Raw genomic sequence first — 27,025 nt, forward strand, 5'->3', positions numbered from 1 at the left:
CGCGCTATGAGCTTGTAGATCTGCTATTTTTCAATAGCTAAAGCACAACATGATGCCAACACCAAAATGGGTGCCCGGTCAGAATGGGTTAAACTTTTCATTCCAAGAATTGTCAGCCTTCCAGGAATCCAGAGCCCACATAGTTTCTAGGAAACTATGGTTTAAAATAAACGATAACTTATGGATGTGTGGCGTAGAGCCAACGATAACGTATGGATGGATGTGTGGCGTATACAGTGTAAGGCTCGCTCAAACAAATGGGAATTGGGAGTAACAATGTACTGCGTGTGTGTGTGTGTGTGTGTACCGTGTGTGCATGCGTGTGTTTGTGTGTGTGTGTGTGTGTGTGTGTGTGTGTGTGTGTGTGTGTACTGTGTGTGTGTGTGTGTGTGTACAGTGTAGCAGCTGCTGAAAAAAAAGCACGCTCAGCATGCATAACTCACGGCCCTTCCATAAACAATAGATAAAAATATGCTACGAAAGCCCTAAAGATATCTGGACGAGGAGGTTGCTAATATTTCCTCAGGGGACTCGTATTTCCTCAGGGGACAGTTTGCAGTAAAGTGGTATTTGTTGTTGTTAGAATAAGTGATAAATGGCTCTTTCTGATAGTAATCACTGCTATAGAGTCTCTATAGGAGTGGTTCCCGTTCCCAAACTTTTTCATGTCAAGGACCGCCAAATTGACACTAATTAGCCCACGGACCTCCATTTGAAAATATATGCCAGGGACATGCTAGGAGTGATTTTCAACCTGTTTAATGTCAAGGACCCCCAGTTTGACATGCATTAATCTACGGACACCCATTTAATAGCATTTCTATCTTTGGGACCCCCAATTTATATTGTAAAATCAATGCCAATTTAACTCTGAGAGCGTACAAATGGAACCAAATGGACGCGTTAGGGTCCATTTGTACACTCTCAGAGTTCCAGACCCATAAGGGTCCATTTGGTTCCTAACTATCATTTAGCTGTATGGGGACCCCCTGGAACTCCCTCAAGGACCCCTGGGGGTCCCCGGACCCAACTTTGGGAACCACTGGTATAGTCGTTGGCTGACAGGCTCTGTAGCCTCTCTCTCTCTCAATGCATTTTCAGGTCGGCATGCAAATGAAAATAGTTCTGCAAGCTGCACAACGTGAGATTGCAGATCTGTGACGCACTGTGAGCTACAGTATGTACTGTACTGTACTGTACTGTACTGTACTGTACTGTACTGTACTGTACTGTACTGTACTGTACTGTACTGCAGGTCGGCTATTGTCAGCATGCAACAGAGTGTAAAACCAGACATTACGATGAAATCAAGTCCTGCCAAAATACATTTTGGTTAACAAAAATCGACTGTAGATTTAGTCAACTGAAATCTTATTTAGTAGACTAATTTTAGTAGACTAAAAATAGACATGACTTCAGATGACTAAAATATGACTAAAACGAAATAATTGTTTTCACAAACACTAAATAAAATGTGCTGTCAAATCCAACACTGAACCACACAAATAGAACGTTTTCTCTATTGTTAGAATTAGGAAATCATAAATATTAGCTTGTCCTTATATTTTATGCTTTTTAGTTAACAGAGCTTGTAGATCAGCTATGTTCGGGGCACAACCCAGCACTCTTTATCTAATGGAGTTGCGGTGTGTACAACAAATTTGTTCAATGCAAAATGCTGCGTTCAAAGTTCAGGAGGCTTCGGAAAAAAAGCTATTCTCCTGAACGCTGCCTTCCTTCCGGCATGGCATGGAAAGGAAAGGAGTGGCATTTTGCATTTCTTTCACCGTGTAGTAAACGCTGCATTCATGGTCTGGAGAGGGCAGGTGTTACTTGTTGTTTTACAGACGGGTAAAAGGGGCAGGTGCTGAAGCTCCCTTTGATGTCTGTGTGTTCACGTCCCTGCTTAATGGGTGGAAAGTGGCCAGTGACCAGTGTGTGTGTGTGTGTGTGTGTTTTTGGGAGGAGGGCAGGCAGCCCTATACGGTATAGGTGTTGACAGAAGGGGAAGCAACACCATCCAGATAAGTGATACAGGACAGGAAAAAACACTGCAGAGGCTGTCTAGGTCATAGGAAGTATAAGGAAACAGTCATATTGGAAGACATTTAGTCAGGGGATATTAAAATAATAATAATTCCTTTAATAGGACTATATTTCTTCACCAATGTGTTCGTAAAGGTGTCGATAATACATCACATCACCATCACAACACACGTAATATTTTGTGAAATCCACGATCTCGACCGCGGTCGAAAAATGATGATGATGATGATAACACATCAGACAAGGACTTTCCCTAGGGCAGTGGTTCCCAAAGTGGGGTCCGGCGGACCCCCAGGGGTCCCTTATGGGTCCCTGCTATCTTAAGTGCAATAAGGGTTTGTTGTGCGATAACAGCTAAAATTACATGTTTGTGCATTACTAGTGCTGCTGGGGTTGTGCAACAACAAGAAGTCATGTGTGTTTTGTTTTAGCTTGTATGTTGTTTTGTGATATGATGTAACTGATTGGTTGGCACTTTTAATTTCGTTGTACACGTTGCAATGACAAATAAAGATCTATCTATCTATTTTAACAAATACTATACACTTGATGATCATGTTTTAGGGTGGGAAAGAAACGTGGCACTCCATCTTTAAGGTTCTGTAAAGGGGTATGGGGGGTGTGCCATGGATGTTTGAGAAGCACTGCAGTCAGACAGTACAAAGGGCTTGTTCCTGAGGAAGATCAATGGCTTCACACACCTCTGTCACATCATGCATGTGTGTCTTTGTTCTGGCTTTCATCTGACTCATTGATCATAGTTCTACCTATGAACCCTGCGTGAACATACGGAATAATGTACAGTCTCTGCCTTTGTCATGGGAAAATAATGATGGAAAAGAGAATCAGTGTGGCGCAGTGGTGCAACAAGTAGGCCTATAACCAAGTAAAATAGCAATACCGTAGGGTAGAAATACTCAGTAGAAGTCAAGCTGTTGCTTCAGTTAAAGTGTGAAAGTAAGTGTGAAACGTAAGCCTATATACTGTAAAATGGATATTTCAACATTGTCAAATTTTCTCTGAAAATATAGGGTTTAAGAATAAAATAAATCAGTGGAGTAGAAGTATAATAAAGCAGGGGTCTTCAATATTCTTCATCCCAAGGAAAGACCCCCTAAAGAGAGATGAAGCAGGGACCCCCCACTACAAAATGTATAATAATGTGTTGCAGATTAAAGATGTCATAGATGTCTTCCAGCAACTGTCATCAGTGTGAATTGGATCAATGTGCATTTTGAGACATTTCACTCTCTACTGTACTGCTCTTTTTTTTTAAATCACACCCGTGTGAACTGAGTGGTGCAACTCCCCCCCCCCCCTCCTCATTATACTGGTGCTCATTAACGTCACGTGACATTGGTGAACACATAGGTGAACACGGACATTGCTGTTCCTTGGGAGTGGTTACACCACTCAAAAATAGCAGATCTACAAGCTCGCAAGGCGTTGCAGGCTCGCATCTCGAGGCATTGTCAGCTTGTAGAGCTGCTATTTTTGGCTCGGAATACGGACCGAATATACGGACCGACCACAACAACAGCCTGGGCGGGGCGGCTAGGCTGCTAGGCTATCAAAACGCGTCTCATATCCCATTCTGTCCGGTGGAAAAACGTGGATTAAACAATGAAAACAACAATGAAAACACTTGGGAAACTCGCGAAGCTCAGGGAAAGTGTTTAATTAACTACAATTACAATTAATTAACTCTGGCAACTCATGAATAGAAGTCAAAGTGTTAACCCTAACCCCCTGTAGTAACTCTGAGGACTCTGATTGATGCAAACCAGTTGTGTGAAAGTACCTGTTGTATCTTGTACTTATATATATTAAGTACTGTATAGCGTTACTTTCCACACCTGGTTTGCATCAAACTACACATGTCTCAGATCCCAACTCCCACTGGCAGGTATATTCCAGTTCCACACATCTTTGGTATTTGATTTCTAAACTTTAAACTATTCAATCTGTTCGACTATAAACGTCTGCTCTCTGTTGTAATTGTTTTTACCCCATCCCAGCGTAACTGCTGCACTTAACCCATTCTGAACGGGAACCCATTTTGGTGTTGGCATCATGTTATGCTTTAGCTATTGAAAAATAGCAGATCTACAAGCTCATATCGCGCCACCGAGTGGCGCGATACGAGCTTGTAGGTCTGCTATTTTTGAAAAATCGAAGAACGACTGACATTTTTCTAGAATCTGATCTCAGGTCAGAATGGATTAATCAGACCAGTGCGTGTCCTAGTGGAAACCTCGTATGAATCTGATCTCAGGTCAGAATGGGTTAATCATATGTCTGTGTGATCATAACGGTAGTCCTCCCAATATCACAGGCATGCATTGACACTATAAAAGCTGCATTCGTACAACATTACGTCATCCGCCGCAGTGATCAGCTATCACCGCTGACCCGTGACACGTCTCTCTGTTTTTACTATCAGACAAGTCCTTTCACTCTGGAGCCATCACCCCGTTCACTGATTGGTCTAGAAGTTGGGTGGGTGGTTTTGCATCAGAACCAGGGAGGCGGGGTCACTGTGAGTATGATGGCCTGGACTCGTTATGAAGGTGACGGTGATAAGGTGAAGGTGATAACTAAAACTGGAGTATGCATGAGCCTTAAGGCTCATTCATAGTCTGGATTTTCGGTGGTGAGGTGACCACCGCTCCGGTGGTGAGGTGACCACCGCTCCGGTGGTGAGGTGACCACCGCTCCGGTGGTGAGGTGACCACCGCTCCGGTGGTGAGGTGACCACCGGAGCTGAAATAACGTTGAGCGGTGGTGAGTAAAAACAGAGAGAAGGGCTGGAGCGGTGGCGGTGGTTTGCTCTTCACCGCGGCTCGAGTGACGTCATGTTGTAGTTCTGTGGTCACCTCACCACCGAAAATTGGGTTGCCCTCCGGCCCCTGGAAGATACAACTAAAACTTCCGGGCAGGAGGAGTTTGCCGTCAGGTTGCCCGACCAGGCAAGTGCTCGTTTGAGAGCGGAAGGCAACCGCCTATAAAACACAGAACACGACATATCTGTCTAAAACACCTGAACGTGGTACAGTACAGTACAGTACAGTACAGTAGAGGGACCCCCACATGGTAACTGCCGGAAACCGGGCTGCCACCCTGGGCCTGGAAGTTCCGGGGACCCCCACACGGAGTTGCACCACTCAGTTCACATGGGTGTGATTTAAAAAAAAAAAACATACGTACTAATTCTGAAAAGGTTTGGTACATTTATACCTCAGTGGTACTGTAAGCATTTTGATGCCAATATCGTTGCACGTTTTATTCAAGTCAAATTTCCAATACAGGTGAGAGAGAGAGAGAGAGAGAGAGGAGGGGGGGAGAGAGAGGGGAGTTGCACCACTCAGTTCACACGGGTGGGATTTTACTTAATATTATGGTATTGCTACTTCTACTTAATGCACATACAGAAGAAGATCAGAGTATTTCTTCCCCCGCGTATACCTCACATTCCTCTCCCATCTTAGACTATTTTGGAGCTATAGTTTCTCATACTTTTTTTTACCGGCTGGTTTATTATTAGCCGATTCTTCTTCACGTCGCGGTGAAATGGGTCCCCATGGGGGGGGGGGGGGTTCAAGCAGGCTATATCTCATCTTATCTTCCTTTTAGAAGATGTCTGTTCCTTCTCCAACGCTAAGGGAAACCATGCAGCATCATGGAATCTTCAAAGAGAGAGGGCAAGGGGTGCCATCCCTGGGGGGGGGGGGCGTCCCATCCCTGGGGGGGTCCCTCAGGGCTCACACCCCTGACCCCTTCACACTTTGTCCCAGTGCTGGAGGGATGTATACTCACATCTAAGAAGTAATTGATGAACATGTAAGTAAAAGTAGCTGCAGTACTTCTTACTAATATTGTCTCTGTCGCCGGGTGGAAAAGGTATAAAACTGTTACTTTTCGGGATTCAAATTATAAAACGGCAAAAGTAGAAGATTGACAAACTCATGGATCTGCTACTTTTGTGTGACTTTTGTTTATGATCGAGTTGATTTACGGAAAAAAAAACCCACAAAAAGGTTTGAATATGGAGATATAGAGGTTTGCAACGATATGAAAATGCTCAGTTAGTAGTAAAAAAGAATGTATTAAATGTTGTGACTTGAGTAAAAGTACAAAAGTAGTTTATACTGGCATCAAACATAATGCTTAAAAGTGCAAGAGTAAATGTACTAAAATATTTTCAAAGTAGTCCATCAAGCACAACGCAGTCAAATAATTGTATAGTGGAGTAAAAAGTACAACATTTGCCTTTGGGTATACAATAGAGTAAGTAAAACTGGTAAAGTAAAGTGAAATGTACGAGTAAAAAGGTACTTTTACTTTCAACTTATCCGTCGTTTCCTTGTTCTCAGGTTGCGTTCTGTGTGAATCGGGGAGTCCACGGGGTCACGTGTAGGGGGTCATGTAGCAAGTTTACTTTTCATTAGTATTTAATCTATACACTAATTATGCGTGTATATTTTTACTACACGTTAAACGATAAGAAAGATAAAGTGGAGTGTTGACGGAAACCACATGCCTTGTGAAACCATCCCACTACATGAACCCTCTCTAGACTCCCTATATATTCTGGCATGTCATGCAACTTTCAGCCAACAACAACCCCGTCATAACGACGTGATGGCCTGTATGTGAGTGAGCTGCTGAGTTGGACGTTTTCAAGAGATTCGGAGTAGGGGGGGAGGGTAACCTGACTCTGCCAGATTGCGGCAGTATTTGAGTACACCAGTTCCCTCCTCCTCCCGCCTGCATCTGGTCTCTCTCTCAAGCAGAAACGATGAACCAGAAGCAGCGAGACAACAATCTGATATCTCCATAATAATTTCGAGTTGTAGTCTTGTTAGGTTGTGTTTACATTTGTAGGCTACTGTGGCAGCGCTTCAATATGTTTCTTTTCCCCGTTTACCTATGATGAATTCCCGTTCTGTTCTTTGACTATATATAGAAGTGTCTATTTGTACGTCTCTAAATGTTTTGATGAATTGAACATGGTGGAACCCTGTTGTAAACAAGTGTAATGCTTAATTGGGTCGTCCACTCACAGTTAACAGTAGTCTTTGTATTGAGTTTGTGCTTGAAATGTACTGTAATTCTGCAAACTGTTAATAAATCAAACTGTTAATTTGTCAAGTACAAAACCGGGTCAACAAAGTAGCATTCAGAATTCTGGCTCAACAACAAGTTCCAAATGAGCATAATAATATTATCTTTTTCCAATTAGTTTCAGATGTCAACGAATCACACATGATTTGAACGCTTCATTCCGTACTTTCATAATGTGTAAAAAGTGGAATGATGACCACTATCCCACGAGGCACAAAGTAAGCACATGTGATTTATATGAGGTTAACTTAATTAATAAGGAAAACCAAATTAAAAATGTAGACGCCAGAGAATATAGCACCTTGTATGGTCAATGTCCATCTATCACTATGAGAAGCACATTTACTTACTGAAAGTACTGCACTTTTCTTTTTTTCTATATATTTTATCCCACGATTTTGTAACCCATTTTTCACCCCTGTGTCAATCATCTAATGTGATCCTGGGCTCTACACACCCTCCACCAACCTAGTCCCCATATATGGGGGACAAGGGGAGAGCAACGGACTTGAACTCATGCTTCCTTCATGCCTGAGTGTCCAAGTTGCTCCTTTACACCTGACAGGGGGGAGTTTCCCTGGTTGGACGTGGCGCGTTGAAGGAACACGTTATTCCAACCTGTTCCTTTCCACTCCATCAGGCGCCCCAGCTTCCATGTCAATCCTTGTTAGTATAGTGGCCAGTATCCCCGCCTGTCACGCGGGAGACCGGGGTTCAATTCCCCGACAGGGAGGACACTTTATTGTCATCCTGTTTAATGAGTGGAATGCTTACTGTTTTGACGAGGTTGAGCAAGGAACACCTCTTTCTTTGTGTACCCTTCTGGGTCATATCACCTCCATGTCAATCCTTCTTTTATTATTATTTTTATATATTTTTATCCCACGATTTTGTAACTCATTTTTCACCCCTGTGTCAATCATCTAATGTGATCCTGGGCTCTACACACCCTCCACCAACCTAGTCCCCATATATGGGGGACAAGGGGAGCGCAACGGACTTGAACTCATGCTTCCTTCATGCCTGAGTGTCCAAGTTGCTCCTTTACACCTGTCAGGTGTAAGTACTGCACTTTTGAGGTATTTGTACTTTACTGGTGTATTTTCAATACTTTTACTTCTACTCCACTACATCTCGGATCGAAATATTGTACTTCACTCACTCTACTACAATTATTTGAAAACTTTAGTTACTATAGATACTTTGTAGATTTACCGGTGGATTATTACAAAACATACATGAACCACTTCAGCCCTACATGTCGGCCATTTGAAAATAGCAGATCTACAAGCTCACAATGCATCGCACATATACAGTACAAGCTCACAATGTGTCGCGATGTGATGCCTTGTGAGCTGCTTTTTTCAAAAAGTCTTTATACGTCGTACATTTGATAAACTTGAAATGGGACAGAGAATTGCTACATTGCAGTATTGGTACTTTTACGTAAGTAAAACATGGGTGTACAGTACACACACAATATGATGATTTCGTGTGTGACAGTATACAGTACAGTGACAGTAGAGGGGACCCCTGGGGACCCCCACACGGTAACTCTGTCATTTCTCTACCGGTTCTCAACGATGCTCGTTTAGAAAACACCATATAGACAATAAAGAGAAATCTAATGTTTGTTTTTCAACGATGCTTGTTGAAGAAAACACCATATAGACAATAAAGAGAAATCTAATGTTTGTTTTTCAACGATGCTTGTTTAAGAAAACAGGGGAAATGTAATGTTTGTGTTGAGGACCAAAACAAACATTAGCACCAGTTGCTTAAACAAACATTATGTTTGCTTAAACAAACATTATGTTTTATGTATGTATGTAGCTTCATTAAACAAACATTATGTTTGTTTAATGAAGCACTTCACACGGGTGTGATTCTTTTTTTTCACTATTTTGAAAAACATCTTAAAATACTTCAAAAATAGCCGACACATCGACACATTGTGAGCTTGTAGATCGGCTATTTTAACCATTTAAAAATGTTTCTCAAAATATATATATATATATATATATTTATTTTAGGGACGGGGTAAGGGGTATGGCACTGGTTTGAGAGAAAGAGAAGAAAAAAAGAAAAACGTTTAAAACTGAAGCATAATTCCTTCTGAATGCGACCACACCCTCCCACCGAACACAATGTTTGACATCCACTTCTGATTTATGGCCACCATTACCTCTGTTTCCTCTGCTGAAGGCCTGATAACACACGACAACAATACACCACAAACTGGCCTTGGTTTGGCATTCCATCATGCCAATAAATATGGAACAGCTAATGTTGATAATGAGCTCTAATTCTGGAGCAGGATAAGCTCTGGGTTATTTAATCTTTTTATTTTACCTTTATTTAACCAGTAAAAACACATTGAGACCGCGTCTCTTTTTCAAGTGGGAACATGGCCAAGAGGCAGAATACATAATTACACTTTCAACGCTACAATGTACATGTCAAGTTATACAACAGCCAATAATAAATCCATGAACAATAGACTAACCTCCAGAAGCCTATAGATCAGTACTTCAAAGTAATACACTAACAATAACCGGGTACAAGAACATTTGTACATGAATACATAACTACTTTTATGGACCGGAACCAAGAGAGAGAAAAAAAACCCAACAACAAATAAATATATGGGCATATGCGAGGGCTAGTAGTAGTATGCATTCGAACATGTGCAGGTGTTGGATTGTACAGTTAAGATGATCCTTTTGGAACTTCTCAAAGGAACTTTCGAGGCCAATTTTAGTCTGGCTTGCAGGTCAAGTCATTCCACGACCACCAGGGGGCCAAAGAAACTAAGACACTTTTTACCCCCCCCCTCAGATTTAAAGGCTGGTACTACACACCGTAGCAAGGCATTTGATCTGATCTGATCATTTTTAAATTAATTATTTTATGTTTTACAGTATGTGAAATTAAGTGTACCCATCTGTACCCATATGTCTGCCTGCATGTGTCACCTTTAGGCCCATATATGGAGATCTCTTATCTTTCTGCCTTTTCTGTCTGCCTGATTTTTACACCCATATATGGAGATCTCTGTATCCGTCTGTAGAAATGGAGATCCGTGATGTCATATCTGTTGGATCAGCCCATTCATTCATGGGCTGATCAACGGTTCTGGAAAACCACCGGTCTCACCCACTGACTACACTCACTGATGTCACACCAGGACCTCAGCTGCGATTGGTTGGATGGTGGTTCTTGAGACGCGGCACACGAAGGACGGGTGCATCGATGCACACACATACAAGACATTGACCTGAACAGGGTCGTCATGAAGAGCTGTACAGAGCAAAGGAGGACATGAAACGTCCAGAGCCAACACCCCCCCCCCCTTACCTAAAGGAACTTGTCACCCTTCAATCCTCAAACACCAACCTCCTCAAACCCACAACGACCAACCTACGCACCATGGGTGACCGGGCCTTCTGCTCGGTCGCCCCCCAACTGTGGAACGCTCTCGCTTTTCACCAAAGCATTTTTATAGCCTTGCCCTTATGTTTTAAATGTTCCCGTCACTGGCTTCCTTCAAGACAGGCCTAATAATTCACCGGTCAGCAGATCAAAGGGAGAGAGAGCCTCTTTATGCTAATAATCCCCTTCAGATTAACTTCGGCCCCAACCTGTGCATACTGTAGTCTATATTTCATGTTTAGAGGAAATGTATATGTTGTTTTAACTTATTATTGTTATATCAATTGTTGTTACCGTGTTGAATGATTATTCATGTCATGTGTGAGTGGATGGGACCCGAATAGAAACAAGTCTTTCTTCGGTGAAATCCTTTTTTGGACAAAAAAAGCCTGACTGTACATTGTGCTGTTTGCATACATATGTTGCCTAAAATAAAATATTCAATCAATCAAAAAAAAAAGGGAGTGGAGTTTCACCACAGCACAGCAGATGACAGGCTGGAAGGGCTCAGGGTTGATGACAGAGTACAGCAACTTGCAATATGGGCCTGGTCTACAAGTCCACGGCCCGACGAGATTCGCTACTAAAGATACACATGTATGCCTGTCAAAATACTTCCTTAATGTCAAGGAAGTCCACCATCACAACACACCAGAGGGAGTTCCATAAATCACGTTCAACCCAGATTCGGCTCAAACAAGTAAGGGGTCAAATAAATTTCTGTCCTTTGCCACTAAAATGTGAAATGCCCTACCAACAACAGCCGTTATGAAATGTGAATCCCTAGACTCCTTCAAAACCGCTCTCAAAGAGCACTATTGTGGCTGCAATTCGAAGTCCCCCCCCCCCCCCATATTTCTATACTGTACATGTTTTCCCTTTCTTCTAACCGTGAAAATGATTATAATTTTTTGCATATAAGTGTATATTTGTATGTCTTTAAATGTTTACCCACTTCGGTCTGAGTTTGAACTGTTGCCCTCAGGTCGTCCACTACAAAGACTAATCGGTTCAAACTATCCTTTGTCCCAGCTGCTATTCAACTGCTGAACAGTAGATAGCACTTTATTCTTGCCTCTTTGCACATAATAATGCCCACTAATGCACTTTTGCTACAATTAAATGTCATGAATTCTCTGCCTCTATAGTGCCCCGTTCTTAGATCGTAAGTCTTGTATTGAATGTTGTTGTCGTGTGTATGTTTTACTATGATCTGGCTGCAAACCAATTTCCCCGCAAGGGACAATAAAGCTATTGACCCTTGACGAAGAATTTAAAAAAAATGGACGACCCTTATGTAAACAAGTCTTATAGTGCTTTTTTTCTGGGTTTTATCCTCGTAGCAGTTTTTTGTATTGACCTGTACTTTCCTTGAACTGTACCCCGTTCTGCAAACTGTTAATAAAAATGTTCACTCCATCAAGCTCACAGCAGACAGAAGGGTTCACGTCATGGCCATTATAATAGTTGTATAAGCGCTGGTCAGTCATTCCCCTGGTGAGTGAGATCCTCTGGAGGACATCCCTGAATGCCGCTGGGCAGATGGGAACGGAATCTGGTGCCTGTCAGCCCTCGTACCGCTCACTGTCCCTGACACGCAGTCACACATGAACAGGGACGCCTCGCTGCTTTACAGGGGGTCAATTTAAACCGTTTAGGCCCGACGTCAAAATTAAACAAAATGTCTGACAGTTTTCTGTATCAGTGGTGCTCAATATTTCATGTCAACGACCCCAACAATTATTTGTAATATGCCTCCGGCCCCCATCTGAAAATAATGTTGTTCCAGAGACCTCCCCCCAGAAGCAAAGACTTTAGTTAAAATGTTCACTCTGTAATAATATATACTAGAATTTCGCCCGCCTTCGGCGGGCTCATCCCAGTGTCGTTGCAGCGCAATATGGGAAGAAGGAAATTGCAGGAGTTGACAGACTCCACTTCATGTTTCAGCTGTGTTTTTAAACTCAGTAGTGTGCCCTGCACACAGCGCACACTCGCAATTGCAGCTGGAGGGCGACGCGACACACACACACGCCCACACACACACACACACACACACACACACACACACACACACACACACACACACACACACACACACACACAGAGCGATGTGTGGATAAATCAGAGATTTGGGAAATGTGTTCTGAATGGGCCTGAATATATGTGTGTAGTGTCCTTTTGTGCACTTAAACCTCTCCAGCTGATCCAAAATGCCGCAGCTCGCTTGGTCTTCAACCAGCCGAAATTCTCACATGTCTCCCCCCTGCTCCGTTCCCTCCACTGGCTCCCGGTCGCTGCCCGCACAGAATACAAAACTCTGATGCTGGCATTCAAAGCAACCAAAGGTATGGCTCCCCCATATCTTGCAAGTATGATCGAACCCTACAAACCCTCCCGCTCACTCAGATCAGCCAACGCAGGGAAGCTGGAAGTACCCTCACTAAAAACGCCGGGACAACACTCCACACGTCCCAAACTCTTCTCCCTTCTGGCTCCAAAACTGTGGAATGCACTTCCCATTGCAGTCAGAACTGCAGCATCACTCCCAATCTTCCGCCGTAGTCTGAAAACCCACCTTTTCAGACTCCATCATGGCCCATAGCACTTACCCCACCCCCTTAGATAGCAATTCTGTAGACTTAGATAGCATTTGATACAGTCTTATAGCATGTTATGTAGACAGCATAAGTGCATTGTATGTGCTATTGTCATAGCACGTCATAGTACATATGTATAGCATAGTAGTATAGATGTATAGCTTATATGTATAGTTTCATTATAGATATTCCACTGTTACTTTCTTAGCTTACGCATGTTTCATGATAAATGTTTTTATGTGATGTATACCCATGCTTTTTTGTTCTTGCTTAATGTAAGTCGCTCTGGATTAAGAGCGTCTGCTAAATGCCTAAATTGTAAATTGTAAATTGTAGGCTGCAACAATGATTTCATAAAGTGTAGTTTAGTTTTGAACAGGCAACTAATGTAGTGATAGATTAATTGAATGGGCCTGAATAGATAGATAGATAGATTTCTTTATTTTTGTGTCATGCACCAAAGGCGCCCAGCCCACATGGGCTAATTGGGCTTACAGGACACACCATATCATTGCATTGAATATTGCATTGTGTACAATAAACAGATATGTTTTGTTGATATTCCCTTTTTTGTTTTTACACAAACAAAACATTCTGCCTTATTTCCCACGCCCTGCATAAAAAGTCTGCCAAAGCGCACACTCGCAATTGCAGCTGGAGGGCGACGCGACACACACACACACACACACACACACACACACACACACACACACACAGAGAGCGATGTGTGGATAAATGACTGAGATTTGGGAAATGCGCACGCAAGCACAGAATGCACGGCGTGACAGGATTATATAGGTCACCCGTTTTGGTGTGACACACACGGCTTCCACATTTAGCTTCATACTGGTTGAAAGTGTCCTTCCAAAAATATTTTTTTTGCTCGAAATTCTTATTCACAATGACATTGAGTTGTGGTGTTGTTTTTAGGGTAATTGTTGCATAAGCGCTATTTCGCACTGGAGTCCCGTGAGGCGGGCCATCTCACTCCCCTCCCCTGTGTCTGAAGCAGCTAGCATGGAAGCTATATGGAACCTTTCCCTCCGAGTGCACACAACCATGCCGTTGTCCACGCGTCCATCCGATAGCTTTTAATGTAAATGTCCCATCCACTGAGCAAAAGCGATATAAGCGCCTTATTCATTAATTCGATTCATTTGGGTGTGGGGCTGTGCAGTGCTGTGGGCTTTAAATTGTGACGGAGGCGAGCTGCTGCTGCTGTTCGACTTCGAGTCGCTGTCTATGGAGCAGTATAGAGTAGGCGTGGCGCAGCATTAGAAGGGCGCAGCAAATACGACATTGAGGGGTAGAAACCATCCCGGTCGCGTGGTTGATCTAACGCGTGTGTCACTGTGAAGGACTGGCCCCATTAAGTGAACGTAGTTGGCGTAGTAGACGCCAACATGACGATTCTGACGTAGGCTGTAGAGGTTGAGCAAGAATAGCGTGTTTGAGAAAAGTAATATTTAAACAGTAAATAAGACATTTTTGGCGAATGCAATGTAGTCTATATGTTTTCTGGGAGTGTGGCGAATTTATTTAGCATATAGAGATGTCTGGTAAAAGTGTGGTTTGGTCGGAGAAAGCTGTTGGATAAACGGCCATGTGCTTATGTACCCCTGTCTATTAGGGTAGCAGGATGGGCCTGAATAGATAGATAGATAGATTTCTTTATTTTTGTGTCATGCACCAAAGGCGCCCAGCCCACATGGGCTTACAGGACACACCATATCATTGCATTCAATATTGCATTGTGTACAATAAACAGATATGTTTTGTTGATATTCCCTTTTTTTTTTACACAAACAAAAGATTCTGCCTTATTTCCCAGGCCCTGCATAAAAAGTCTAAACTCAGTAGTGTGCCCTGCACATGTAGTAACGGATGGGTTATAAATTATTATAATACTGTACTGCACTCCTTAGTATTGCACTGTACTGTAATGTTGTCCTCTGTACTGTACTTTACTGTACGTCTTTACTGTACTGTACTGTACTGTACTGTTGTTAGTGTTGTTATTGTTGTTTTTCTTATAATGATTATTATTATTATTGTTATTATTATTACATGCATTATTGTTCTGATGTGAGCTTGTTTGTAAATGAGTGAGTTTACAAAGAAGTTTATTGTTATTATTATTATTATTATGATTATTAGTATTGTTATTGTGATTATTACATGGATTATTGTTGTGATGTGAGCTTGTGGCTGACTGACTATCTAGAAAATGAAAACATGGCACTTCATTTAAAATAGGTTACAGACCCCTGTTATATGCGCTTGTTTTGGGATTATTTTTATAGACCTATTTACTTGTTTCTATGAGACATGGCAACAGCAGCGAAAGGCATCCACGTCTTTCTCTTGTGAAATGCTGAGATTAGAAACGACCATAATTATTTCATTTCTCAACCTTAAAAAATAAATAAAGACATCTCCATAATCCTTGGGAAGTGTGTGTAGCAAAAGTAGTCGGCATTGTCATGGTTGAAAGTATTCATGCAACACTGACGCTGTAAGCTGTGTGATGCTAACGCGCTAACACCGTTAGCATGGTCTGTGTTGGTGAAAGGGAAAAGGATAGATATGAAACTACTGGCCAAAATAAATGTCATAAAAAACACAACACCTAAAATCGGAATGTGATGGTGACCTATTGAGCACAAACAGACAATCATGATTTGCTTGCTGGACCTATAATTAATTTATGTGCATTACATTTCCACCTCGCACATATAAATCAAGCCACAGTGCAGTCAGAGAGTAGTTCACAGGTCACACACAGGAGCAGTGAAAGGGGGAGGGGACTTGGGATGGCAGTGTAGAGTAGGCACGACATTGAGGGGTAGAAACCATCCCGGTCGCGTGGTTCATCTAACGCGTGTGTCACTGTGAAGGACTGTCCCCATTAAGTGAACGTAGTTGGCGTAGTAGACGCCAACATGACGATTCTGACGTAGGCTGTTGAGGTTGAGCAAGAATAGCGTGTTTCAGAAAAGTAATATTTAAGCAGTAAATAAGGCATTTTTGGCGAATGCTATGTAGTCTATGTCTTTTGTGGGAGTGTGCAGGTTTTATTTTGCATAGAGAGATGTGTGGTGGAAGTGTGGTTCGGTCGGAGATAGAGCACGAATGAGCGGCCAGGTGCTCATGTACCCCTTTCTATTAGGGTAGCAGGATATTCAAAGATTTGTGCCGCATTTTTACGATTTTTCAATAATAGCAGACCTACAAGCTCGTAGCGCGCCACTCGGTGGCGCGCTATGAGCTTGTAGATCTGCTATTTTTCAATAGCTAAAGCATAACATAAGTTAAAACACCAAAAGGGGTTCCCGCCCAAAATGGGTTAAACAAGATGGGGGTCTAGTAACATATTGCATGCACATGGCTTCCACGCAGTGGTGGAAGAAGTACTCGAATGTGGGACTAATTTGGAGTAAAAGTAGAAATACTGCAGTCACAGAGTAAAAATAAATGTAGTAAATAAATGCAGACTGTGTAAGAGTCCTGGATATTAAAAAAAAGTACATACTGTAAGTCAAAATAGTATTTAGCATGGATATATACTTAAAGTAGTAAAATTAAATGTTCTCATTATGCTGAATGGCCCATTTCAGAATCATATGCTCAACATTTTGGAATATAATCATTAACCACTTATATCTTTCTGTAGCTCCAGATGATCCCTGTGCTTTAGACCCGTTGTTGACCTGTACTGTACTGTACTGTACTGTCTGTCTAGCATCAAATGCTGGATGAGTGAGAACTTTCTCAAGCTAAATGAAGATAAGACAGAAGTTTTCATAATCGGTTCTATAGTGAGCAGAAATAATCAATAATAAGCAGACTTGGCAACCTGACTGTAGAAAGTCACAGTACAGTAAAGAACCTGGGGGGCATTATTGATTCTGAATTGAATTTTAATTCACACATTAATCATGTTACCAAGATTGCCTTTTTTCACCCTAGAAATATTGCACGAATCAGAAACCTATTTGTCATTGGACGATGCAAAAACGCTAATCCACGCCTTTGTTTTTTTTCTCGGCTTGATTACTGCAATGCACTTTTTTCTGGACTGCCTAATAAAACAACTGACAGATTACAACGTCAACATATTACTCCAGTTTTAGCTTCACTGCATTGGCTTCCGGTTGTTTTTAAGATTGATTTTAAAATTATTTTACTTGTTTATAAAGCTCTCAATGGTCTCACAACTTCATACCTACATGATTGCCTGCCTAAATATGTCCCAAACCGCCCCCTGAGGTCTTCCACCACTGGCCTGCTCGCTTTGCCTAAAAAAATTACTCCTCCAGATTCTGTCCAAAAATATATAGTCATGTGTTCAAGATGGATCAGTCCGATATTTCATATTCCATCCTAATTGGCTAACATAGGCTTTCAAAGTTTGCAGAATTGGCCCGTTTTGAACAAAAAGCCTCAAATCATGAACGCAGCGTGCAATTTACTTCAAATCTTTCACAGACTTTCCTACTAGGCTGAGGAATATATCCCACCCGTTTCACATTGGCCTGTTATAGCGCCACCAACAGGTGGATTTTTTCAAAACACATTTTTGGAACAAAATGCCTCAAATCATCCAATTGCCATTAATGGTGTAAGAACAAACGGCACCCTTTTCACATTGGCCTATTATAGCACCACCAGGAGGCCACAGCCTGACCTGGCCTGGTGGAGACCTGTGCCCCTAGGGGCACTTTTTCTAGTTTTTAATGTTGTATGCCTTTTCTTTCTTTCTCCATTGCTCTGTAAAGCACTTTAAGTAGGGGATATTATCGTCGGAATCGTTACGCGGCGGATAAAAGCATGAAATTTGATACAGATGTCCCTCGTGTCATCCTAAAACATCCCAGAAGGGCTGCCGAAAAAAGTGGAAGTGAGTTATGGACAAAATTCAAATGTAATGAAAATGAAAGCCTGGAAAACGAAATCCTGGGTACCGAGGCCAATCTGACACTGACTGGCACAGCAGTTTGAGATTAGCTCCTGACAGACGGACGGACATGAGGCTAGCCCCCATCAGAGCTATTAGCCTATAGTCTACATCAGAGCCACACTGTGATGAACATCAAATGCTGTGGGAACGTCGTGGCTCCAACGTGAGTCTCAGATTTCATGATTATGAGCCGGAGACGTCAGTCATCTAATAAGTCAAGACGTATGACTTCAATAAACCGTGGGCTAGGTTTCAAAGCGATCACGTTGACTTAATATATCATTGCCGTTGTTGGGCAGAACAACCTATCTCTAGTTCTCCTTGTAAATTAATGCCCGACTTGATCATACTACAGCATCAAGCAACAAGCCCCCACCGCCCACCCCCAGGGACATGCCTGTGATGTGAAGTCTTCTTACCCCCTCTATGCATCTATGCATCCCCCCTATCCCCCCCACCTCTTCTTTGTTTTCTGCTTTTCTTTGCTGTTGCAAGAAAGATGTATTTCTGGCGCTGCTCTGTGGCGACATGGGCATAAGGGCTACGCTTGCATGCGGGCCCTTTGTCTAAGACAAATAGAACCTTGAACCTTGATCACAAAAAGCAGGAAAGGAAGCAGAGCTATACAAGCTTGAAGCAATATTATATTATGTGTCAAATTAAAGTTAAATATTTCAAAAATAATAAAATGTGGGTGTAAAGAATCACACCCGTGTGAAGTGAGGGGCGCTCTAGTCATCGTACATCATCATCAAGAATGGTGGTCCCTTATTGGCCAAGGTGTGACATCGATATAGCCTACATACCCAGCCGATTTGCTCAGATACATATGACGTAAATTCTCCATGCATTGTCAATGGCATTTAATGTTTATTTATACTTTTTGAAAAGTCTGAGGAAAATGAACAGAGAATAATTTCCTGGGCAGGACTGCGACACTCTATAGAAGTCTATGTATAAGAGCCGCCATTGGACTGAAGCCCCATAAGGTGAACAGAGTTTGCGTAACTCCGTCTGGTCTATGATGGCACAATGACGTCATACTGACGACATAGAGTTCAGGGATCTCCATATATGACCACAGATGTCCATAGAATTGACACACACACACACACACACACACACACACACACACACACACACACGGCTGACGGATCTGTATATATCGGAGTGTCTTGTGACAAATCGGCGTGAGAGTTTGGAGATCGCTATATATGGCCAGGAAGTTAAACCAATCAGCTTGGGAGTCTCCGGGGAACGCCACATATGGCCAATATTAGTTCAGATACATCAGTGACCCGTGCAGTTTTTGAGCCTATGATTGCATGAAGGGATGAATGAGCAACTACATTTTCTTTGAAAGAGCTTGCGGAGCTAACATTAAATAAACTTGAGGAACAAGAACCTCACCAGGTACTTAGGAAGTGGACATTTGGAAATTATTACATTTCACACCTTTAGGAAGAATCAGAAATAACCTTAACGCTTAAGTCACCTAAAGGGTGATTCTGTGCCCGGCTTGGTCGCCTGCTTCCACCCAAAGACAAGCAAATGAATCTCGACTCGCTCCCCCTGGCTCTGTCTCACATCAGCTACCTGGTGGACAATTTAACAAAGACAAACTACCCAGGCAGTCGGCAGGAAATACAGCATATCGTGAACCGCCACGGACCAGATGCAGACAGGCATCTACTCCGCTACCTCTTCTCTCAGGTGGATTTCAGCGACGATCGCATAAACAGCGGGAAGGATTTCCATCAAACACAGTTCCTGATCCAGGAGTGCGTGTCGCTGTTCTCGAAGCCCAACCTGATCTCGACTCTCTGCTACGCCGTCGACGGCTCAACGCACCACCAGGAGAGTCTGAACGCCGTCGACAACTCAACGCTCCACCAGGAGAGTCTGAACGCCGTCGACAACTCAATGCACCACCAGGAGAGTCTGAAGCCGTCGGCACACCTGTTTACTCGGCTGAGTAGAACTCTGAAGCTCAGCAAGGTCCAAGAGGTGATGTTTGGCCTTTCTTTGTTGAACTCTTGCAACGTAGACCTACAGGGTTTCGCGGCGCAATTCATAAAACAGAACCTCCCGGGTCTCCTGCAGTCGTACGCGGACAACGCAGGTCTCGGAGGGAACCAGGACGGTGGCTTCCAGGACATTTCAATAGAGATCTTGCACCTGTTCCTCTCACTCCTACTCTTCGGCCAGAAGGGCGCCAGCGGCGTCGACCAAGAGCAGATCGACATCTTTCTCACGACACTGTGCAGATATTTCCCCCAGGAGCGTTGTCCTGTGACGCTCGCGCCGCTTTTGTACCCTGGAAAATGGGACATTCCGATCGAAAGGATCTTGCCGGATTCAAGAGAGTCAGCCAAGGACATCATTGTCGTGGAGGACGGTTCTCTTACAGAGTTCATGCAAGAAGTTGGCTATGGTTTCTGCGCAAGTCTAGCCGAGTGCCGTAACGTAATCCTTCAGTATGGGGTGAGAGAGGTGACGGCCAGCCAGGTGGCCAGGGTTCTGGGCATGATGGCTCGCACACACTCAGGACTGGCCGATGGCATCCCACTACAGTCCATCTCCGCTCCAGGAAGCGGTATCTGCAGTGACGGGACGGACAACGACGATGGTTCACAGCCACACACATGGAACGTTGACGTTCTCATTGATGTGTTTCAAGAGGTGAACCCCAATCTGAATTTCAAGGAGGTGACTCATGAGTTGGATCACCCTGGTTTCATTATCCAGGACAGTGAGGGGTTAAAGATTGTGGTCTGTGGAATCAAGCGGGGTCTGGGTGCGGATGTGTTCCCCGTTGACCTCATTTATCGGCCGTGGAAACACGCTGAGGGGCAACTGTTATTCATCCAGCGCTCGCTGATGAGCCCAGACGTGTTTTGTTTTGCCGATTACCCCTGTCACACAGTGGCCATCGACATACTCAAGACACCGCTGGAAGCCGATAACAGACAGATCGCCTCCTGGAAGAGCCTGGACCTGGTGGAGAGTCTGCTGCGACTCTCTGAGGCCGGGCAGTACGAACAGGTCAAACAGCTGTTCAGCTTTCCCATCGAGCATTGTCCGGACGTGCTCATGCTGGCACTGCTGCAGATATCCACCTCCTGGCACACTCTCCGCCATGAGCTCCTCTCCACCCTCGTGCCCATCTTCCTGGGCAACCATCCAAACTCCTCCGTCGTCCTGCACTATGCCTGGAACGGACAGGGCCAGTCACAAGCCATTCGCCAGCTAATCGTGCGCTCGATGGCCGAGTGGTACATGAGAGGGGAGCAGCATGACGAGGCCAAGCTGTCTCACATTCTGGATGTGGCCCAGGACTTGAAGTCCCTGTCCATGCTGCTGAATGGTGCTCATTTCCCCTTTGTTATTGACCTTGCTGTTCTTTCCTCTTACCGCGAACACCTCAAACTTGACAAATGGCTGACGGACAAAATTAGAGAGCATGGGGAGCCCTTTTTCCAAGCCTGTGTGATGTTCCTAATGAGGCGTTGCCCATCCAACCTGGGGGGCCTGGCCAAGGACAAGGACCTGTCTAAAAGAACCCAGTTGCCCCCGGAGACATTGGCCACAATGCTGGCCTGCTTGCAGTCTTGTGCAGGGAGTGTTTGTAATGTAATGAACAAAGTCTGCCAGCCGTCACTAGGGGTGATGCCAAAGGTACGTGCTCCCATTACCAGCAGCCTAAAAAACGTCTCTCCTGTACCGATGGCCCCTATGTCAGCCATGCAGTCTCTGAACCAGGTTGGCATGGGCACCTCTGACACCCAGAGCATCCAGGGTTCCCCCTCCACCATGGGCTCAGCCTTCAGCAACCCCCCGTCCCCTGCCAAGGCACTCCCACCACCACTCTCCAACCCCAACTTCAACCCCAGCACACCGCTTGGGGGTATCGGCAGCCTTTCCACAAATCCCCCTGGTCCTCTGGGTTCGTCCATTGGCTCTGGTCTAGAGACGCCCACAGTGAGCAGTGAGCCTGACACAAGGAAGAAGAGCATACCAGACCCGAATCCGGACACCTTTCAGCAGACTGACCTCTCTCGGGTGCGGGAGTTTCCAAAACAACGCTTTAGTAAGGGGATAGAAGATGAAGCTAACAACTACTTCCAATTGATCTACAATAACAATCCATTGTACCCTACCATGTCTGTGGATGAGGTGGTTGAGAAGCTGCAGAGGTTTAAGGACTCGACCATCAAAGAAGAGCGAGAGGTGTTCAACTGCATGTTGTCCATCCTGTTTGAAGAGCAGCACGTCTTCCCTTCTCTACCAGACGAGGTGCTTCACATCACCGCATGCCTGTTAGGCAGCATTGTTGAGAAGGACCTGTTAAGTGAAAAACTCCTAGCCCCGGTCCTCCGATATATCCTTGAATGCTTGCAAAAACCCTTTGGATCCAAAATGTTCTCTTTCGGCATTGCTGCTCTAGATAGATTTAAGAACAAGATAAAGGACCATTGCCAGTATTGTCAACACTTGGCCTCAATTGGTCACTTCTTGCAATTTCCCCTGCATTTACAGGAGCTTATCGAGTGTGGTAGGCCGTCCAGGACCACCCCTGGTAGCCTGGCTCTGGCCAAAGTTCAAGACCTACAACAAGGTCCCCCAAGTACCCTGGTCAGCACCAGTGCAACTACTACCACTACCGCCAAGACCACCGTCACCAACAGGCGCAAGAAAGATCTGACCCCCTCAATCAACACTGACACCCTGCTAGTGGCAGACCAGACAGAAAGGTTTGTGGAGCCTCCTGAGCATGTCCAGGAGAAGATTGCATTCATCTTCAACAACCTATCTCAGTCTAACATGACACAAAAGGCAGTGGAGCTAAAAGCAACTGAGAATGAGAACTTCATGCCCTGGGTGTCTCAGTACCTGTTGAAGCGTGTCATCATTGAGCCCAACTTCCACGGTCTCTACTCCAACTTCCTGGACACGCTCAAGAACCCGGAGTTTCTCAAGCTGGTCCATGCTGAGACCTACAGGTCCATCAAGGATCTATTGACCTCAGACAAGGCAGCTGCCAATTCAACTGATCGTTCCGTGCTGAAGAACCTGGGAAACTGGCTGGGCATGATCACCCTGGCTAAAGACAAGCCAATCGTCTGCCCAGGCCTGGAGGTGAAGTCTCTTCTATTGGAGGCCTATGTGAAAGGCCAGCATGAGCTGGTATATGTGGTTCCTTTCGTGGCCAAAGTCCTGGAGTCTACTTTGCGTAGCATGTCAAGCTTCAGCCCCCAGAGGCAATGGAGCATGGACATCCTGAACGTTCTGGCTGAGTTGCATCAGCTGCACGACCTCAAGTTGAACTTGAAATTTGAAATTGAACTTCTATGTAAGAACCTCAATCTGGACATCAATGCTCTCAAACCTGGTAATCTGCTGAAGGACAAACTGAAGAGCCTGGAGGAGCAAAATAAGGAGGTAAAGCCTCCAGAAGAAACACTTTCTATAGTTACTACAGCTTCTCCATCCAGCCCTGCGGCCGCCACCACCACAACTCGCAGAACCACAGAGACCCCCACCCCACAGTTCAGTTACCACGACGCCAATGTGTGTGCCCTGGCAGGCCTGGCCCCACACATCAACGTTAACATCCCCCTGCTTCAAGCCCACCCTCGGCTGAAGCAGTGTGTGCATCAGGCAGTGGAGCGGGCCGTGCAGGAGCTGGTGCCCGCCGTTGTCGATCACTCCATCAAAATTGCCATGACAACCTGTAAGCAGATCGTCAGGAAGGACTGCACTCTGGACTCGGATCAGACCCGCATGCGTGATGCCGCCCACCACATGATGAAGAACCTGACCCCAAGCCTGGCCAAAGACACCTTCCGCGAGCTGCTGAACACGAGCATCGCCACCAACCTCAGAAACGGCTTTGCTGCTGCGCTCGGGGCACCACCAATGCCCCAACAGAGTGAGATGATTGAGGAGGCCGCGGCCAGGATCGCCCAGGACAACTGTGAGCTAGCTTGCGACTATATTCAGAGGACTGCGATGGAGAAGGCTGGCCCAGAAATGGATAAGAGACTGGCCATGGCTGTGCATGATAATTTTACCAGGAACAGTCCAGGCTTACACAGCAATGATCTCTCGAAATCCAGTGAGTTTCTGGCTCAGGCCATGAAGCAACAGGCACTGGCCACAGATGATATGGATCAGGTCTTTGAAAAGTGCATCGCAGACTTGGAGCAACACCTCCACGCCTTCCCTCCAGTCCTGGCCATGAGCCCCCAGACCGAAGCCCTGCAAACCCTACTGGAGACCGTAACATTGGCCAGGAACTCCAAGGATGGACCTGCCGCTTCGGACCTGCTGCAAAAAGCAGTGAAGGGTCTTTTGAATCCCACAAACGTGTCCAACGCTGACCTGCTGCAGCGCTACAGAGAGTGTCATCTGTTGGTCCTGAAAGCCCTGCAGGACAGACGTGCCTATGGGCCACAGTGGTGCAACAAGCAGATCACCAGGTGTCTGATCGAAAGCCACGACGAGTACAAGTACAACGTGGAAGCGGTGGAGCTGCTGATCAGAAACCACCTGGTCAACATGCAGCAGTATGACCTGCGCCTGGCACAGTCGGTGGAGAACGGGCACAACGCAGTGGCGTTCGCCATGCAGTTGGTGAGACTGCTGCTGGTGGACGAGCGTAACGTCAGCCACATCACCGAGGCCGACCTCTCCCACACCATCAAGGCCCTGATGAGGATCATTGATCCCTCCAAGGCAAATGCACCTGAAGGTCAGCCCCAGCTGACGGATGATGTTCGCCCCAAACACGAGGCCATGATTAACAGAGCTCATAATGGACCCAACTTCATAACGTACTCCGGGATCTCCCAGGCTTCAGATTACGACGACCCTCCGGGACTGAAGGAGAATGCAGAGTACCTGCTGCGAGAGTGGGTCGACCAGTACCACTCTGCTGCCGACAGCACCAAGGCCTTCTCCGCCTTTGTCGTAAAGATGCATCAACAAGGCATCCTGAAAACGGATGACCTGATTTCACGGTTCTTCCGCCGTTGCACAGAGATCTGCGTGGGGAACAGCTACCGCTATCAGGCAGAGCAGCAGCACAGCCCCACTGCCAGTGCAGCCACCATCAGGGCCAAGTGCTACCACGTTCTGGATGCTTTTGTCAGGCTCATTGCCCTGCTGGTGAAGCAATCTGGAGAATCCACAAACAAGATCAACCTGCTCAACAAGGTGCTGGGAATTGTGCAAGGGGTGTTGATCCAGGACCATGGCGTGCGTCAAACCGAGTTCCAGCAACTGCCGTACCATCGCATCTTCATGATGCTAATGCTGGAGCTCAACGCCCCAGAACACATCCTAGAGACCATCGACTTCCACACACTCACCGCCTTCTTCAACACATTCCACAACCTGCGGCCCACCGAAGTACCTGGATTCGTCTATGCTTGGCTGGAGCTCATCTCCCACCGCGTATTCATTGCCAGGATACTGGCCCATCCTCCGCCACAGAAGGGTTGGTTCATGTACGCCCATCTGCTCATCGACCTCTTTAAGTACCAGGCCCCCTTCCTGAGGAACGTGGAGCTCAATAAACCAATGCAAATGCTCTACAAGGGCACCCTACGAGTCCTCCTGTTGCTGCTGCACGACTTCCCAGAGTTCCTGTGTGACTATCATTATGTGTTCTGCGACGTCATTCCGCCCAACTGCATCCAGCTCCGCAACCTCATCCTCAGCGCGTGCCCGCGCAACATGAGGCTGCCCGACCCCTTCACGCCCCACCTGAAGGTGGACATGCTGAGCGACATCAACGTCTCTCCCCGTATCCTAAACATACCCGGCAACTTCACCGGAGTCATGCCCTCCCAGTTCAGGAAGGACCTCGACTCGTATCTGAAGACGCGCTCGCCGGCCACCTTCCTCTCGGAGCTGCAGGTCAACCTGCAGGTCTCACACGACCCGGGGAACCGCTACAGCGTCCAGCTGATCAACGCGCTGGTGCTGTACGTGGGGATGCAGGCCGTCGATCACATCAACAACAAGGGCAGGGCCCGCTCCATGAGCTCCATCACCCACTCCACTCACATGGACGTCTTCCACCACCTGGCCCTTGGACTGGACACGGAGGGGCGCTATCTGTTCCTGAACGCAATAGCCAACCAGCTGCGCTACCCAAACAGTCACACGCACTACTTCAGCTGCACCATGCTGTTCCTGTTCGCCGAGGCCAACACCGAAGCCATCCAGGAGCAGATCACTAGGGTTCTGCTGGAGAGGCTGATAGTGAACAGGCCACACCCCTGGGGACTCCTCATCACCTTGATCGAGCTGCTCAAGAATCCCGCCTTCAAGTTCTGGAGCCATGACTTTGTGCACTGTGCCCCCGAGATTGAAAGGCTGTTCCAGTCTGTGGCACAGTGTTGCCAGGCCCAACAGGTGATGGAGGGTGCTGGTGCCATCTAGACCTGGGTTCCAGCTAGCCTTTGCTTGTGACACCAGCCATGCTGCACGGCTTGGAAACGGTGGCACCGACGAAAATACACAAGGAGGCGGAGTGGGAGGCGGCAGAATTTAGGATGCTACGATTCTCATTAGAGGAGTGACAAGGATTGACAGCATCAGAAATGACCAGCCCAGAAAGGATCGGCCCATTTTTAGGGATAAAACAAGAGAGGCGAGGTTGATACGGGTTGAACGTGTGCAGAGGAGGGACGAGAGCTATAGGAGAAGGATGCGGTGAGAGAGGACATGAAGATTGCTGGAATTAGCAACAAAAAAAAAAGATCTATCAGAAGCTCTATGTAGCCTGCCTGCTAGCGTCAACTTTTACAAGCTAAACTTAAAACCATTACAAAGAAATAATAATAATAAACAT

At 45.5% G+C, this 27,025-nt stretch overlaps 1 protein-coding gene across 1 annotated transcript; it reads left to right on the plus strand.

Moving 5' to 3' along the window:
* Positions 1-19,713: 19,713 nt before the first annotated feature.
* LOC308314631 (CCR4-NOT transcription complex subunit 1-like) lies at positions 19,714-26,613 on the plus strand (the record flags this gene model as incomplete). Its single annotated transcript, XM_080762263.1, has 1 exon — positions 19,714-26,613. One exon carries the CDS (start codon positions 19,714-19,716, stop codon positions 26,611-26,613), a length of 6,900 nt encoding a protein of 2,299 aa, XP_080618389.1.
* Between the last annotated feature and the right edge of the window lie 412 nt (positions 26,614-27,025).

This window comes from Protomyctophum bolini (genome assembly GCF_963924005.1).
Source record: "Protomyctophum bolini genome assembly, chromosome: 4".
Lineage (NCBI taxonomy): Eukaryota > Metazoa > Chordata > Actinopteri > Myctophiformes > Myctophidae > Protomyctophum > Protomyctophum bolini.